Source organism: Brachypodium distachyon, chromosome 3 (genome assembly GCF_000005505.3).
Source record: "Brachypodium distachyon strain Bd21 chromosome 3, Brachypodium_distachyon_v3.0, whole genome shotgun sequence".
Lineage (NCBI taxonomy): Eukaryota > Viridiplantae > Streptophyta > Magnoliopsida > Poales > Poaceae > Brachypodium > Brachypodium distachyon.
The window spans coordinates 13,266,288-13,283,954 of record NC_016133.3 but is presented as its reverse complement, the minus strand read 5'-3'; the positions used below and the strand labels follow the sequence as shown (position 1 = coordinate 13,283,954).

The 17,667-nt window shown below is 45.5% G+C and overlaps 2 protein-coding genes and 1 long non-coding RNA gene across 3 annotated transcripts; 2 read left to right on the top strand and 1 right to left on the bottom strand.

Annotated features, from left to right (window-relative positions):
* Window positions 1-2,524: 2,524 nt before the first annotated feature.
* LOC104583541 lies at window positions 2,525-3,683 on the bottom strand. The gene is made up of 3 exons (XR_731360.3): window positions 3,486-3,683; window positions 2,926-3,103; window positions 2,525-2,825 (listed from the first exon to the last, which is right to left on the bottom strand). It is a non-coding gene; the product is annotated as an uncharacterized LOC104583541 (long non-coding RNA).
* Window positions 3,684-8,255: 4,572 nt separating this feature from the next.
* Window positions 8,256-10,333, top strand: LOC100837399 (transcription factor GTE7). Its single transcript, XM_003573334.4, has 3 exons — window positions 8,256-9,603; window positions 9,702-9,870; window positions 9,950-10,333. The coding sequence occupies exons 1-3, from the start codon at window positions 8,371-8,373 to the stop codon at window positions 10,012-10,014; spliced, it is 1,467 nt and encodes a 488-aa protein (XP_003573382.1). The 5' UTR covers window positions 8,256-8,370; the 3' UTR covers window positions 10,015-10,333.
* A 2,494-nt stretch (window positions 10,334-12,827) lies between these two features.
* LOC106865412 (putative disease resistance protein RGA3) lies at window positions 12,828-17,645 on the top strand. Its single transcript, XM_014900146.2, has 2 exons — window positions 12,828-13,337; window positions 14,742-17,645. The coding sequence occupies exons 1-2, from the start codon at window positions 13,026-13,028 to the stop codon at window positions 17,499-17,501; spliced, it is 3,072 nt and encodes a 1,023-aa protein (XP_014755632.1). The 5' UTR covers window positions 12,828-13,025; the 3' UTR covers window positions 17,502-17,645.
* The last annotated feature ends 22 nt before the right edge of the window (window positions 17,646-17,667 follow it).

The following is a 17,667-nucleotide window of genomic DNA, read 5'->3' as shown; positions in this document are numbered from 1 at the left end:
CCCATGGGTATTACTGGCAATCTTATTTTACCACTGTAGCCTGTAGGGTTAGTCGTTGCTAAAAAAAAAGCACTGTAGGTTTAGCTTGGCTAGTTTATCTTTCCCTTAGGCAAACTAATTTTAGCTAGCAACAATTTATTTTATGTCGCGCATGACCACGGGTCAAAATCCACAGTGAAACAAAGACCAATTTACGAACCATAGATAAATTGAATCCACTACAACGTTCTTATCCCTAACAAGTTGGAACACAGCTTGTGCATTTCAATGGGGCTCTGATGTGGTTAGCCACAAAAGCATAGCGAATAAATGCTAGTACTTCCCTACCTCATCTGCCTCAGGTCCGTCCGCTACTGTCTGCCTGGTTCTGAATCTCAAATAATGGCAGTCATCCCTAACACCATGTCAGTACTTACCAAATAGTATAGAGAAAATTTACAGTGCCCGGTACTCCAAAAACGTATCTGGGAGTATCAAAGGCATCAACGGCTGACATCAAAAGGGTACATTGGTCTTTTCACCCCTGTATCAAATAGATGGGATTATCTGTTCGGTGGTCCGACCAGACCGATAGACGAGCTGCCGCCTGTGCTTTGCCTCCACGCAGCTGCAGCCGCACCATGAGCCACCGCCTGAGTGCTTCGCCTCCAACCCTAGCGCCGCCACCCCGCCACCTGACTGCGCCTGCTCCAGCCCGAGCGCCGCCACCACCCCCAGTCGGAGCGCCCCCTGCCCTAGCGCCGGCTCCATCCCGAGCGCCGCCGCCGCCCCCAGCCGGAGCGCCCCCAGTGCGCCGCACCGCCACATCCTGACCCGATCTACCGAGCGCCACGCCACCCTGACCGCTTCTCCCCCAGCCCGTTCCAATCGAGCCACTGCGCCGATCCCCATGGCCCCCGCGGACATTCCAAACGAGGCGCAGCACCGGCACCCCCAGAATGGAAGAAATCGGGTTGCCTGCCCGCACCCAAACCCTCGTTCCATTCTAATGTAATACTCCTTCCTATCTTATAATTATATTAGTGCGTGTTGATAACAATGACAAGGAATTATTAATGTTGGAACAAAGGTGCTAATTTGATGATGGTGTCTCATAATGTCAGGTTTGTCAGTTTGTGAGATGGATGGTTATAATTCCAGCATGGAGGAGATGGAAGAATATCACATGATGGTGAGTCAGATGTTTGGAAGCGTTGAAGAAGGTTACGACCACTACAACAGCTATGCAAAATCAAAAGGGTTTAGTGTGAGATTGGACGATAAGGAGTACATTAGTGGCACCACTGAATTGAAAAGAAGACGTTACTGGCGAATGTGAAACACATGTGTGGTCAAAAGAGATGGGTCGTTACTGGCAAATGCGAAACAAGGCTAGTGTTGCTCTATTCAAAGCTTCGAAGAGCGTTCGCAGCAGGTGATGGATTTTCTGCAAAGCATTCTCGATGGCCCCATTGAGAATGATGAGACCCCAAATGAGACAGCATTTGGCCCTATACCATCCCATTATTCCGGCTCAAGCAATGCTTTTGGGGAGATCCAATAATCGTGACAAAAGGTGCTCCATCAAAGAAGAGAATGAAGCCATTTCACGAGACATTGAGGCAGTCGAATGGGCACAAGAGGCGAAACAGATCGTGCGGCGAATGTGGCGATTCCACACATGACAGGCGCACTTGTCGAAAACTGAAGTAGTTATTTGCTTTGTGCGGCGAAATTTTGTTTTGTGCTTTTAAGATGGTAGTTCTAGATAGCAGACGCTGGAGGCCTGATGAAGACGCTGCTGCTGCTGGGGCATCTACCTCTCAACCCCAAGAAATACTACCTGTTGAATAATCTGAGAAATTACTATCTCTGTATTGATCCATGGAAACTATCATGTGTCTGTATTACCCATCTGTCAAATCATTTCTTTATTTCTTCATTTGCAGCAGATCTTTTGTGCTGAGCTTAACATACTACTCCAGTCTAGTATTTGTTACTTCATGTGTTTTATATATCTCTATTATTTCCTAAAGAGTTATATTCAGTAGTAAATGCTCTTTATTTTCTACAATGTTAAATCCAGTTGTGTAAAATAATGCAGTTTCTGGGTATCTTACCTCAGTAACTCGGCAAGATTATGGTCAACATGACGCACGTTTGATACAGCCCAGAGTATGATCACATCTAATAAGAAATATAATCAACATCAACTATTTAGTACTCTGATCCATAATAAGTGTCTTTGATTTAGTACAAAAACGACACTTATTATGGATCGGAGGTAGTAATCGTTTTGCTTCTGTACTCTGTGGAGATCTCCAAGATTATGTGGTACTTGCAAAACAAAGTTAGAATGGTTTATCTGGAGTTTGTTTTCTGTTTTATTTCAATCCATTATAGTGCTGCTGCAAATGAAGCTGTGCTTATTTTGTTTTGCATCTCAGATGCTTGCTAGAATTTGTTTTGGGACATATATGCCCAGGCATTCTTATTTCAGCATATACATGTGCATGCCAGAATTTGTCATGGTAAAGACACCAACTTTCTGGATAGAACATCAAATTCATATGATCTCATTCTGCATTAAGTCTGCTTCAACACAGTACACTCAATTTTCATTACAGATTATTATCTCTACTAGGAACACATCATCACAATGCCTGCAACTAGAGCATACAAAACATTGGCATTCTTCTCATCAACATGATGTCGAAATGCTGCAGCTTCTTTTATTCACTCTGCTTTCAGCGCAGGAAGGCAGAAGCTCACTATGACCATCTTGAAATCTCCATACTTCATCCCTCAGCATCAAACCATCGAAAGTAACCACATCCACCTCCTGTCTGTTCGCAATTAAGGGAAAAAAATCAAAATGCTGGAACAAGGGAGGACAGAGAGCAAAATCAACAAGTGGAAGAGATGGAGAACAGAGGACTTAATTACCCATTTACCAGTGCTTTGCCGCAAGAAGAGAGATCCAGCGAGGCGCTTTCTTGCTGCAAAATCAACTGGTGTGCGCCTTTGTCGCCGACGACCGTGACATCTCGCTAGCTCCGTCGATGCTGGCTGGCCGCCTTCTCCCGTCGCCTCTCTCCCATCGCCTCGGTTTAATCTTGGAGATCTCCACAGAGTACAGAAGCAAAATAAGGCAGAGTATGATCACATCTAATAGGAAAAATAATCAACATCAACTATTACAGAACTGAGTGGGTGCATTATATTTTTCAAACTATGGACCAGATATCGTTTTCCCTCTTCTGACCTTGCTTAATCAGGACATTAATCATGCGTACACCAAAATTCTAGGAAATTTGACATACTCTGCACCTGATAGAATCCCAGTTTCAACTACGAAGGACATAAGAAATTACTTCCATACCAAAAAAATGTCATCCAACAACACATACACGCTACTTCAAAATTAACCAATTGCAGAGACTGACCATGATCACGGAAGGAATGCCATATTTGTGCAGAAGTGACATGATCCAATATTAGCTAACCTATTTCAAGAAGCCAGCGCCAAACGACTTGTCACCTTCACGGTCCTTGCAGGTCGCAGCCGATCATCCGGCTAATGAACCTGCGCTGATGGTCCGCCTAATGAACATGCGCTGATGTGCTCCAGATCGTCGCCGGCGTCTGCTCCGCCGGCGTGGCACCCCAATACGGACGCTCTCCGGCGACGGAGGCTTCCGCCTGCGGCAAATCAACACGTCGTGGAGAGGGGAGGGAGGCTGCGTACGCACATCTCGGCCGGCCGCGGCCCATTTGAGCGGCTCCGTCATCCGATCCGCCGGTGCGGCCACCCAGCCCCTCCGCCGGCGAGCGGCCTCATCCTCTCCCCCGCAGGCGCAGCATATTCGCCGGATCGCCCGCCAAGCCACATGCCCTCATGGCGGAGGCCGCAATTTCCCCTGAACCGGCTTGGCGGCCTCTTCCCCTCACCCCTTCAGGCCCTCGATCCCTCAGCCGGCGTGGCCGCCGTTGAGGCGGCGGCGGCCTCGTCCCCTCTGCCGACGCCTAGAATAGATCGGGAAGGAAGAGACGTACTAACCTTTTATTTTTTATTTTTCTTAATTGCAAATCAAAATCCCAAGGACCTGACAATCAAACGTAATTACAAGTTAGCCATCCAATTCGGGATACTTCCTGATTTTTCCACCCATTACTCCGTGAGATTGAGATGGAGTAACAAGCAATGATAGCCATTAGATCGGGACAAATAAACGGCTCATATTAAATCCGGGGTACCGTAAAAGAGCTCGTAGTATAAATAATCTTATATATCATCGGATGATCGTTCAGAAACCAGAAGGGATATGCAGAAACTAGCATGATGCACAGTTGCACACCATCTTGGACAGAGTTACCCTTGCAAGCAAATCTTTTTAATTGACAGGCAAATAAGCATATGCTCTTCTCATCTTCTGGGTACAAGGGCACATGGTGCTTAATTTTGCCCCTCAGACATCATGATCAGCCCATCCAGCCATCCTTTCCTCGTCTCCCTTTTGCTGCTCGATCGGAGCAAAGCAGCGCAAGATGGCAGGTGAGAGATCTCCTGGAAACATTCCCCAAGCAAAGCTCTCTGCTGACAAGCAAGATAGAAAGCAGTGCCTGCCCGTAAGTGGCAACTGGACTGCCATGATAGCGGTTTGGCTACTTAATTTGGTTTCGGAAGACCGCTGGCTAGTTATATCATGGCAGATGTCAGTCAATAACTGTGTGGAGATCGATCCTTGTGGGCATTTTCTTTTCGCGGTGACATTTTTATTTGAGGACGGTGACATGTTTTTGGGGATTACTACTACTTTTATTAGAATCCAACTTACTGAAGGTACATATGATCGATAAATTTAGGCTTATACTACCAGCTAAGTTAAGCACACTGATAAAGCAAAAAAGAAAACTTTGTTAGAACCATCTGAACATTTGTTGAAAATATCACTTGTTACTAAAACCTTTATTTTGTGGCGGGTTTCAGTGTTTCACCATCTTACAGTAATCTCTAGCCTTTTTTATCTTAGTATCAACTATCTCAGTAATGAGGTATTGGAAATGTTCTTTTTTTCGGGTTCTACTAGAAATGTTGTTAGTGATAAATCAAAAATATTCTTTGTCCTCTCAGTAATGACCAAGTAACTACTTATTGTGATACCCTAATAAAATTAAAACTGCCGTTCGTGTTAAGCTATGGCCAAGCCAACGCAAGGCTCCATTTCGGATTGGAGGGGTACTACTGTGCTAATCTAAAAAAAATACCCTGATACAAATGGCACCCGCTAATTAATTAATCACGGTTAATCTAGTGAAGCTTCTCGATCTCATGTCTGCCGTACGTACCACGTCATCCAGACCGACCTGCTCCATCCAGCCATTGAGTTCAACCTTTGCCGTGGATTTTTCTTCAAACTGGACTGATCCAGTTGATTATCTTACTCCCGGCCGGAAAGGCTTGGCTAATTCGCGGCTGGCCGTCCCTGCGCCTATTTTCCCCTTTCGAGCTCATGATGCTGCTGCCACTGGAAATTACTCTGCAGCTAGCTCCAATTGTTCTGCTTTCATGCTTCTTTTCTCAAATCCAAGTTGGGATCGAGTTGGTACGGTCTACTTGCAGACTTGATGATGTAACGTGCGTGGGTAACGTACGTTGTGTTGCATCATGCATATTTGTTTCCTGATTCTGAGCCAGTGGAGTACATTTGGAGACGAGACGAGCTTCCATAGGTCGACCGATCTCTTGTCCCATCATCGGCGTCGACGCGCTCACTCCAGGTGGCACAGGACACCGATGGACGAATCTCTTTATGAGCTGTTTGGTATTAGAGTTTTTTAGTTTTTCTACCCACTTTCGTTCCTAAATACTTGTCGAAACAGCGACAAGTATTTAAGAACGGAGGTAGTAGTATATTATCTACTCTAAACTGAAAAACACTGGTAGGAAGGGTTTGGAGGAGGATTATCTCTAGTTTTTCCAACAAAACACTCCATTTTTTACCAAATTAAAAACACTTCTCAAACTAGTGTTTTTTAGAGAAAAACACTGTTGAACTTGTGATCCAAATTCTCAAGGAGCTGTTTCCCAAGACCGGAACTTCCACCAAACATCCGGCTCACCTCCGTGGTGCTATTGGAACTTCGCGTGAAAACTGCGGAGGTTGGTCCGGAACAAGCCTGGAACTTTTGGGGTCTCCAATACGGATCTGTTTTGCCCTAATTCTCCTGCTATTTATACCCCTTGTAAGCTGCCGTTTAGGAAGAGTTTGTACGAGTTGCATCTTAGAACCTCTCTGGCGCTGTAAACACTCCCCAATATAGTGAAATTTCGCTGGCTGGCGCCCGTGATTTTTTCCTCTCGTTGTTTGAGAGGTTTTTCCATGTTAAATTCGTGTGTCCTTATGCTGTGATTTCCTCTTCGTTCAGAACACCAGTGTTTTGGATTTTTGAGTATTTTGGACACACTCAAATACCAAAACATCAGTGACTAAAAAATCCACTAACACCAAACAGGCTCTCGGAGGCCCGCAACCCGGCCACGGCTGATTCTTCTTCACGCAGTGTGTGAACTAGTCCTGCTCGCAAAATACGCCGACCCTTCTGCGGAAAGGTCCACTTCTGGTTCATTTGTCAAGATTATACGAGTATTCAGATTTTGCGCAAAATATAAATAGATCATAGGGGAATTAAACTGTGGTTGGAGGGATCCGTTTGCATTCCATTGCACTGCCAGAACAACGCAACGCACAACTTGGAAGGCTCCTCCCAAGTTCATGAGCCGCGCTTGCCTGTTCGGTGGCCCCCAACGGCAGAGAGAGAGGAGAAGAAGCAGAAAGAAAAGGGACCATTTCCACGTCGGCCGGCCCTTACCCACGCATGGCACCGCGCTCCTTTGCGTCCCGCGCGAGGCACGTTCCTGGGCCCCACCCCGTGCATGGTCCCACTGCTCTAGCAGACGGGTCGGTTTGCAGCCTGCTCGCAATCCCTTTGCCTGCTGCCGTCTCCCAGCTGGCGTCGCGCTGGGCCCCACGTCCTTCCTTTCGCCTTTTTTCGCTTTTCTTTTCTTTTCCCCGCGAGCGAAGAGGACGGGAGCCGCTCCAGCCTGTTTTTTTCGTGATAGGTCCCCTTAGAAAGTTGTCTCCGCAGATGTGCCCCTGCGAGCTGAAAAGGCCAGTGCTGTTGGGTTTTTTTTCGTTGTACTTCTGAATTCCAATTTTTTCCATGGATTCTGCTACTCCCTCTGTCCAATAAAAGATGTCTCAAATTTGTCAAAATTTGGATGGATCTATGCATTAAGTAATGGATAGATGCATTCAAATTTGGTCAAAGTTGAGACATGTTTTGTTCGACGGAGGGACTATAAGTTTTGACATTGAGAAAAATTGCATACATGTGGAGCTGGTACACCACACATTTTATTTGCTAGCATCACGAGAGGAACGCTCTCAAATTATTTGCTTCGTATGCCATTGAAGAAATATATGACAAGTGAAATGCATGTTTATATGTCAAATAGAAAAAACAACAGTACTCCTCAAGGACAGTATAGCAACAACCACACTTGCAAATAAAAACACACAGATTAATTAGACTCACAGGCTTGCCGTGGACCACATCCAATTTACACAAATTACAACATTCTACTCCGTACTTGAAATATCCTTTTTTGTATATAAGCTGGAACATACACCAAAATCGCAGATGATTTCAGGAGGTTCAGTGGAGTGAGTTGCCGGCTTATTATAAGCCATTGCAATTTTCACATAATCAGGGGTGCATTCCGAAAACTGATAAGCTCCTGCCCGCAGAAAATCGCGAAAGCGGGCGACTCGTGAGACGCACACAACTCGTGAGGCCCAGAGGCTCGCGCAAGCTACGTCATCTCCGAAAATTCCCACGCGAACCCACAAAAGCTACCCGCAAATCATGCACACCCTCTGTCAACATGGGTCCACCAACCTTCCCCTGGACCCGCGTGTCGGCCTCATCCTATTAGCTCCCGGCCGCAAACATACCCCACACGTCAGTTCAAGCGCCCCTAACAACCACTAGATCCCGCGCGTGCACGTAGCAGTTTCCCGAAGGAAAGCCGCTCCAACCGCCGGATGCCCGACACGTGGCGGAAAACGAGCATCACAGCCCTCCGCGCGCCGCTGCCCGTGGGAGATCTCCGCCGTTGAATCTATTGGGGCTCGAAAACCGACGGTGATCGACGCCTCCGGGGGCGCCCCGCTGCTATAAAGGGCCACCCATTCCCCTTCTCAATTCCCCGTCCCCAAATCCCAAACGGGCCTCGAAACCCGATAGGCATCAGGCCGCCCGAGGCAGCGATGCCCTGCCCCCGCCGGAGATCAGCGTGAGATCGCTCGCTCGCACCCGCCGCCGCCGATGACGTCCGCCGTGCTCGCGGGCCGGAATGAGGTCCACCACCACAACCACCACTGGGGCGGCGGGGAAGCCCGCGTCCCGCTTATGCCCAAACCCTCCAACCCTAACCCTAGGCGCCACCGGCCCGGCCCAAACCCTACCCACAGCATTCCGCGCCCGCCGCCGCCGCAGCATCGGCCGGCGGTACCTTCCGCTGCGGCTGCCCCGGAGCCCTCGCCGTCGGGCTACGTGACCATCCGCACCTCGTCGCTGTCCCGCAGGGAGGCGCTGGAGCTGCGTTCGCGGCTCGCCGGCGAGCTCGGCCGGGTCCGCGCCCTCCTCTCCCGCATCGACACGTGGGAGGACCGCCGACGGCCGCGTCGCGAGGAGCTGCCGCCGCAGCTGCAGGCGGCGATGCGGAAGCGGTGCGCGCAGATACTGACCAAGATTCGGAAGCAGAGGAACAGCGTGTGGTTCAACAAGCCCGTGGACGTCGAGAGGCTCAAGCTGCACGACTACCACGCCGTCATCAGGAACCCCATGGATCTCGGCACCGTCAAGGAGAACCTCACCGCTGGGAGGTACCACTCGCACGAGGCATTCGCCGACGACGTCCGGCTCACCTTCAACAATGCGCTGAGGTACAACCCGGTCGGGCACCAGGTCCATAGATCCGCCGGCTCACTCCTTGCTTCATTTGAAGGGATGTACGGAGAGGCGGTTTCCTGGTTCGAGCAGGAGTGTGAGCACTTTGAGCCAATGCAGCTGGCTCTTCCACCTCCACCGATGCTGGCTCTCCCACCGCCACCGCAGCCGCTGGTACCTGTGCCTGTGCGGGTGTCACCAGTGCCGAGGTTGCAGGAGCCGCCCAGGATGGGGCCTGGAAGGAGGCCGAAGCCCAAGGCGAGGGAGCCAAACAAGAGGGAGATGAGTGATGAGGAGAAGCATAAGTTGAGGGTGGAGATAGAGAATCTGCCCGAGGAGAAGATGGAGAATGTGCTGCAGATTGTGCAGAAGAGGAGTAGTGATCCCGCGCTGATGGGGGAAGTTGTTGAGCTTGATTTCGATGAAATGGATGTTGACACTCTGTGGGAGCTTGACCGGTTTGTGGTCAATTGGAAGAAGGCTCTCAAGAAGAACCGGCAGACTGTTGTGATGAACGGTGATGCTGTTGTTACTCCAGTTATTCCTATTGAGGATGATATGATGATGGTGAATGTGGATACTACTGTGGTGGTTGACATTGGAGAGTCGGTAAGGCATTGGAACGACAATGTGGTTATTCTTTTCTAATCAAAGTATGTTTAATTGTGTTCTTATGCTGGTTGCTCTGTTTTTCATGATTTTTGCAGGAGACTGACATGCCAGAGAAGAGGACTTCGGAGGCTGAGATGGTTGATGAGTATGTGGATATTGGTGATGGGATGCCGACTGCAAATTACCAGTCGGTAGAGATTGAGAAAGATGCCCAGGTGGCGAGCAGCTCAAGTGGGTCTGGAAGTGGCTCGTCTTCATCGAGTGGTATGATGGAGGATGAGCTATACTCCTGTTTTACTGATTTCTTGATGAATTCTTGTTTGACCCATTAAATTGTTTGCAGATTCTGACTCGAGGAGCTCTGCGGACTCTGATTCTGATGGGGATGATGCTCGGTCACCAGATTAGGTGGTGCTTCTTTCTGTTAACAATAGAATCTAGTTATTTCAATAGGTGACTTAAGTTCTTTTGGTAAGGTGATTTAAGTAGTGTATAGCAAATTGGAGGGTTATTGTTGATTCATGTTGTTGTGGCGTATGTCTGCGGGCGTGCGCGTGTCCATGCAGATTAGGTTGTTATTTTGTAGTAGATAGGTAGATGTTGGGTAGTTTGGTAAATGGCGGCGAATGTAAAGAAGGGCATATGATTGGAAAAAAGAGAGAAGTAACAATGCCTTGGCATTTTTGTTAACAGCTTTTATCATGTTGCTACATGTGTTATTTTCTTAGCTGTTCTAGTGTGTATTTTTTAGCATCTTGGTTTGTGTGTTTTAAAACTAATGTGATTCTAATCAAGGTGAAAACACTATGTTCAGGCGTTGGTGCTTCACATGCTAAAACATTACCCCCATTGAATAATGGTTTAGCTTATTTGCCGAACATCATAATAATAGTCCAATGGTACAGTTGCACTGCTTGAAATAGTGCTAAGTTATGAAGTAGAGTGAATCCAATCCCTTGGTACAATTGCGGTGCTACTGTGCTTTTATGATGGCAGGTATATTAGTTAGTGATATGTGTGAGTGCTTTGATGCAGCATTTCATTTCCCTGTTAGACAGGATGAGGTTTTATTGAATTCTAGTATCCTGTCTTCCAACAAATGGAAAAGAGAATAAATACATGGTAGGTTAATCCTAAATTCTACAAGGTAAATTGTCTCGTGCTTCTTTCTAGGATTGGTGAACTATTAAAGGGCTGATCTCAGAAAAGAAGAACTATAAGGACTTAAGTGTGTCCAGAATCTAACTTAATCCTTGATCTGGTGCAAACTTTACTTGCTCCCTCCTGGTAAAAGGCAAGCCTACCAGAAAGGCCTACATTGCAATGTCCGTGTGTTGAATGTGTCTTAAGGCTTGATTTTATTGTGCTGCATTCCCAGCTGAACTTAGCTTAATTTAAGCTGCATCTGTTCACCTTGATCTTCAATATCAGGAAACGAGGTTTTCTTGATGCTTAGATATAAATCCTTGTTTATGCTGCTTTCTCACAAATCATGTAAAAGGCTGAAACTTAATTTTAGGTTTGAACATAATACACTGATCATTCATGAGTCAATACTCATGCCAGAATGCATTAGCAAATCAAATCAATTGGATAGCAATGCTGCCTAGAAGTTTGGTTCCTTTTTTGGGTTTTAAATCTTTACTCTGTTCAAGAGCTGTGCGCATCTTTAATTAATGCTGCTGCTTGATTGAGAATACCGGTTCCAGCTTCTGGAAGAAAGTTCTGTCAAACGACTGAATCTCGCCCTCATGTTGGTAGCCCAGACCATTCATCCAAAAGACCAACCAATGAAAAGTATTACAGCATGTGTGGAAGATGTTTGATGCAGATTGGTTTGTATAGTAATATAAATTTTACTCCTCCGTAGCAGCCATTTCTTGTTTGATTTGTGAAAAGTAGTATCGATATAAGTGGGGTAGTAGTCTTCAGGCCGATGTGGAGATGAAAAGCAGGCTGATAGCAGACGCAGCGGCATTTGCTGTGGAGCAGGTTGCAGCATGTCCAAAACTGGCTCTGCAGTCTTCACGGAAGCTTTTGCCGAACAACAGATACGGGTATCTGGTGAAAGCACAATCTGATCTAATCAGGCCCGAGTTTTGGCACACTTATTGCACAATTCTAAAATGAAACATCGGTCAAAACGATTGGAGTGATTGCCTTCACGTGGAACTTTCTGAAACACTGGGAACTGTCGAAGCCTATGTAGGTTGTCTGAAATTCTTAAAAAAATGGTAAACCTGCGGATAAATATTTTAAATCCATCCGACTTGTTTAGGGGTAAATGTTTTAAACTAGGTTTAGTGTTTTACAATGTTGAAAACTATAGATAGCAGAAGCAAGGGAGAAATGAAAGTCGATTCACATGATTCTCAAAAATAGAGGATTAGAATGCCATGCTATCTCCAATATATCTGATTGTGCACATGAAAGACAAAGTACATAAATCTTTCGAGACTGGAGTTACCAGCGGAGTTTTTGGCGAACGGATTTTGAGAAACCATTTTTGGGCTGTGGAAAAGATTTTTTTTTTGTTCTGTTTTTAATTTTTATTCGCTTGACTTTTAATTTTATCAACAACTTTTAATGTTTATTTTTTTTATTTGCAGCTTTATTTTTTCAAATTTTTCATGTTTAACTTTTGTCTCGAACTTTTAATTGTTTTAAAGATAAAAATTAGAAAACTCACTTCCCGGCAGCGTTGACTCCCCGATAGCCTCACGATGCGTGGGACGAAGATGACAATGGCGCAAGGATCTTGGTCCTCCTGGTGGTCGTCGCTCTTCTCCTTCCTGCATGACAGATCCACGTCGGCGAGCCGTGGCAGTGCAGATCTGGGCCATAGGGAAGTCCTGGGTGCAGAGATCCGGTCTCTTTTGGCGGAGATGGCATTTCCCCACGTGAGTAGAAGGGACGGCAGTGCACATACGGGACAAAAGACGCGCACAGCGGCACGAGAAGAGAAAAAGAAACTGCATGGCGCACAAAGAAGAGAGGAGGCATCGGCGCAAACAGAGAAAAAGGAGCGGCATGTCGGGAGAGAAGAGGAGAGAAATGAGAGCATTAGAGAAGAAAACATGGCATTTAAGAGGTAACATGTTCCCAAAAAATTAGTATCTCACAGCTCAAAAAGTAATTCAAAATGCTACTATCTCCGATTCATAATAAGTGTTTCAGATTTTTGTGCTGACTTAGTAGTTAGTACAAAATTGTAGTATTGACTTGAGACAGGATGAAAAGAGTTGTACAGTAGCTCACCCAATAGTTGCACCAGATGTCCAAATCTGGTTTACGGAAAGTCAACCAGGCTCCTTCCCCCGCGATGCCGTCGCCAAGAAACGACAACTTGCAAGCTCCATCCGGTGGAAGAGAGGCACCTTCACCTTCGCCGTTTTGAGATCGGCCCCCTTGCTTGCCAAATGCCGCTCCCGTTCGACGCCGTCGGCAAGGCCGTGGGCGCGGCGACATGGCTGGTCGGCGTGGTGGCCGAGCGGCTCGTCGGCGACGCCATCGCGGCCTGGGCCGGCCGCCACGGCCTCGAGAAGGAGGTCTCCCGCCTCGGGAACGAGCTGCGGCGCGCCAAGCTCGTCCTCGGCTCCGCCCGCGCCGGCGGCGGCCAGAAGAAGGTCGGGAACGAGCATCTGGCGGAGGCCATCGCCGACGTGCGGCGGCTGGCGGCCGACGCCCGCAACCTGCTCGACGAGCTCGATTACCTCGAGATCCACGACAAGGTATATCGCTCTCCCGCTTTTGCTACTGCGCCTTGCTATCTGTTTATTCGCCAAGGATTTGTTGTGCTAAAACTGGGAGTCATTGATCAGCTCATTTGCCAAGGATTTTTATTTTTATTTTTTACTTTTGAGCAAAACTCATTTGCCGAGGATGAAATTATAAACTGCTGTTTTGTGCGACTATGACCACAGAACCTCAAGTTCTCTGAATTTTACTCCTTTTGAGGTTGGTGTAATACCAATATTGGTAGGTTAACGTTCCAAGTGATAGAGTGACATTGTCTGGGGTAAAGGCCCATCTGGAAATTGGGAACCTATAGAAGTCTGGACAAAAGAATTTGGGAGACTTAACTACAATGCGTGCTTAACCCAGAGAAATGTCAAGATATCCTGGAAATGTCTCTCTTTTTTTTCATGAATCCTGGCAGATATCAGAACTGGAAAGCGCCCAGCTCACATCCAAACAGGCTAGTATATTGCTCAGCTCCTCCCCAAAACAGAAGATCTCCTCACCTCCCCGTTGAATCAAAGAACCTTGACTCGGTGCCTTTTTATTTGCCTGATTTGCCAATGCATCCTCTCTGTTTTTTTCTTTTTTGTGATGACATCCTTCCATGGTTGGTTCCGATAACAAGAACAAGGGCATCTTTGCCGAAGACTATTTTGACAAGAATTCCTCATCGAGTAAAAAGAACCAGTATTTATCACTATCTTATTTCTGGGAGTGAATGCCACTTTTTACCCTAGCTGTAATTTTATGAAAACTTTTACCCTTTTTTATCATTTTCCTAAAAATGACAAGCTGAACTCACATGTCAAGATGATTTTTGCAGCTAACTGGGCGGTCAATTTGAACTCATAATCATAGGGGGTGTATTAAACTAATTTTAAGTTATATTGAAGTTTGTTAAATTCGGCCACTTCGGTTCAAAATTTGATAGTACGTAGCAGAATTTAAAAGAGCTTGGTAGAATTAACATAATTTAATTCTTGCTTGTCCTAGTTGTCCACCCTTGATATGTGGGTCCAGCTTGTCAATCCAGGGAAATAATAAAATTAGATAAAGCTGTCACAAGATCCCAACTAAGGGGTAGAATGTTGTAAAATCCATCACAAAATAAATATCACAACTAAGGGGCGCTCAAACTCCAATATGTCAAGCATTAGGACATGAAGATCCTAGAGGATGCTCAAATCCCAATTGAAGGGCATGACAAGGGACCAGGGAGCATAAGCTCATTGTTTCAACTTGTGCCTGATATAGATGTATAGTGTATCAACTTAATTGTGCTTCTAAACATAGTTCCAGATATATTTGATTGCATATGCTGTTAATTTGCTCATATTGCTGAAAAATAATTGAAAGATATGCACTTGCTAATGCTTTTGATCTACATCTAGCAGATCAAGGATAAGGAACACGACTGCAGCAGCCTGAGTTCATCAAAGGCACAATCTTTTATTCAATTCGCGCATGGTTTTGCCAGTCAGGCGAGCAAGTATATATCATCTGCAGTAAAAATCAATGCAAAAGGTCCTACCGTGTATAGAGAGGATGACCCTTCAACAACCAAACGAAGAATTGATCGTCATGATATCATGACAGGAATGAAAAAAATGAAGCTTTCTGACCCAGATGACAAAATGATTCCAGAGCAAATGCTTGAAAGTGATGCATTTTCAGATGAAATACCAGAGAAGAAACTCAGTAAAGATGACATATCACAGAGAATAACAAATATTGTGGACCAGCTACATGAGATCTGCGAGGATGTTCGTAAGGCTCTCAAGCAAGAGAAACTTGATGAAATTACTCGAGTGACCCAAAACACAAGCTCAAACTCAAGGGAGGAAGGCGCTTGCTATGTTGAAAATAAAGTATTTGAAAGAAAACATGAGAAGAACCAGATTGAAAAGTTAATTACTAATAGTGTAGCAAGCAACCAGAAACTTACGGTTCTTCCTATTCTTGGTACTGGAGGTGTTGGGAAGACAACACTTGCTCGGACAGTGTACAATGACCCAGAAATAGAAGCTAAATTTGGTCTCAAGATTTGGATTTATGTATCTGCCAACTTTGATGAAGTCAACCTTATAAGGGAGATTCTTGGTTGCATTTCCGAAGGCAAGCATAAAAACTTGACTAAGAACTTCTGTATGCTCCAAGATGGTGTCAAGAAATGCTTGACCAAAAGATTTCTGCTTGTTTTGGATGATATGTGGGAATATAACGAGACCCGCTGGTACAAGCTATTGGCTCCCTTAAGATGTACAGAAATCACCGGTAATGTCATTTTGGTGACTACTCGGAATTTGTCAGTTGTCAAGATGACAAGCACAATAGAACAGCACATTAACTTGCGTGGTTTAGAGGAAGATCTGTTTTGGCTTTTCTTCAAAAGATGCATATTTGGTGATGAAAATTATCAAGGCCGAAGAAAGTTGCAGAAAATTGGGAAGGAAATCGTCGCTAAGTTAGGAGGTAACCCTTTAGCAGCAAAAAGTGTTGGTACACTTTTGAAAAGGAGACTTGAAGAGGATTACTGGCAGAGAATTTCTGATGGTGTTGAGTGGACACTACTAGAAGGCAGTGATGACATTATGCCAGCACTTATGCTCAGTTACAATCACCTCCCCTACCACCTTCAGAGATTGTTCTCTTACTGCGCTTTATTTCCAAAGGGCTACAAGTTTCAAAAGGAACACTTGGTACATATCTGGACTGCTCTTGGCCTTATCATAAATGAAAGGAAGAGATTAGAAGATATTGGAAGTGACTATTTTGATGACTTGGTAGACAGGAGCTTCTTTGAAAAATTTGAGTCAGAGAAATATCCCTACTATCTCATGCATGATTTAATTCATGATGTAGCACAGAGTGTCTCAGTAGATGAATGCCTCACTGTAGATGGTTCAGGTCCTATAACAGTCTCCTCACATGTTAGTCATGTCAGCATCTGGACTGAATCAGAATACAAGAGGCAACAAAATGGAAACGTATCACGCAATGAAACCTTTGAAAAAGGGTTAACTGCCATTCGAAAAGATGAGATCTTAAGAAGCTTGGACAGTTTAATGCTAGTTGGTGCCTACGATGAGACTTTCTCTACAATCTTTGCGAAGATTCTCAAGAAACTACAGTATGTACGAGTGCTAAGGCTATCAGCAATGCCTTTTAGTGCTGACATTTTGTTATCCAGTATTTCAAGGCTCATCCATCTTCGCTATCTGGAACTGAAATCCACCACCGACACCCTCAAACCTTTACCTGAAGCTCTGTGTAGACTTTACCACCTGCAGGTACTGGACATAATAAATTGGAGTGGGCTTGATCGCTTGCCAAGAGGCATGAGTAATCTTGTAAATCTGCGCTATCTCCTTGTTCGAGAGCCAGGGCCCGTACACCTGCACTCAAAGATAGCAAGAGTCGGTGAACTTAAATTTCTGCAAGAATTGAAAGAATACCGTGTTCAAATAGAGAGTGGGTTTGATATCTCGCAGCTGGAGAACTTAAATGAGATCAGAGGATCACTTAGAATCTTGAACCTTGAGAACGTCATAAGAAAGGATGGGGCTACTCGTGCAAGGATTAAAGATAAAAAGCATCTCAAGACACTGTCACTATCATGGGGAGGAACAAGTGGTGATCCTGCATTTCTGATGGAAGTAATGGAGGGTCTTGAACCACATGATCGTCTCCAGCATCTCCATATCATAAATTACATTGGTGCCACCCCATCCTGGTTGAGACAAAACTTCTCCCTCGACAATTTAGAGAGTCTCTATCTTCATGATTGTACAGGAATGGAGACTCTGCCGCCCTTCATCGAAATGCCATATCTGGAGAAGCTATCCTTGGTTGGTATGTCTTCTTTGAAGGAGGTCAAGTTTGGTTCCATTTGTGGTCCTGCAAGCAGAGGTAGTGGTTCATCTAAGTATGATATGCCAGAGTTTGAAGAACTGGCCCTTACTGAACTTGAGATATCGAAGTGTTCAGCTTTAACGTCAGTGGGGCTTCTTTCTTGCAAGGCATTGACAAAGTTGAGCATCAAAGATTGTATGGTACTAGCTTCCATTGATGGTTTGCAGTCTCTTGACCAATTGAATTACCGTGACATTAAAGAATGCCCTTGTTTATCATCTGCTGCATGCAGGACCATTTGAACTGTATGTAAGCATTACGTTCCTGTAAACTGTCTCTCTCAGACAGCCTGTGTCCGTCTACTTCATGTAGGATTACAATATACAGATGAACATCTCACCAACTGAAAATGTATTTCAGAAACTTCAAGTCTTTGTTCACTCATACATTCACTGCTTGCTTTAATCT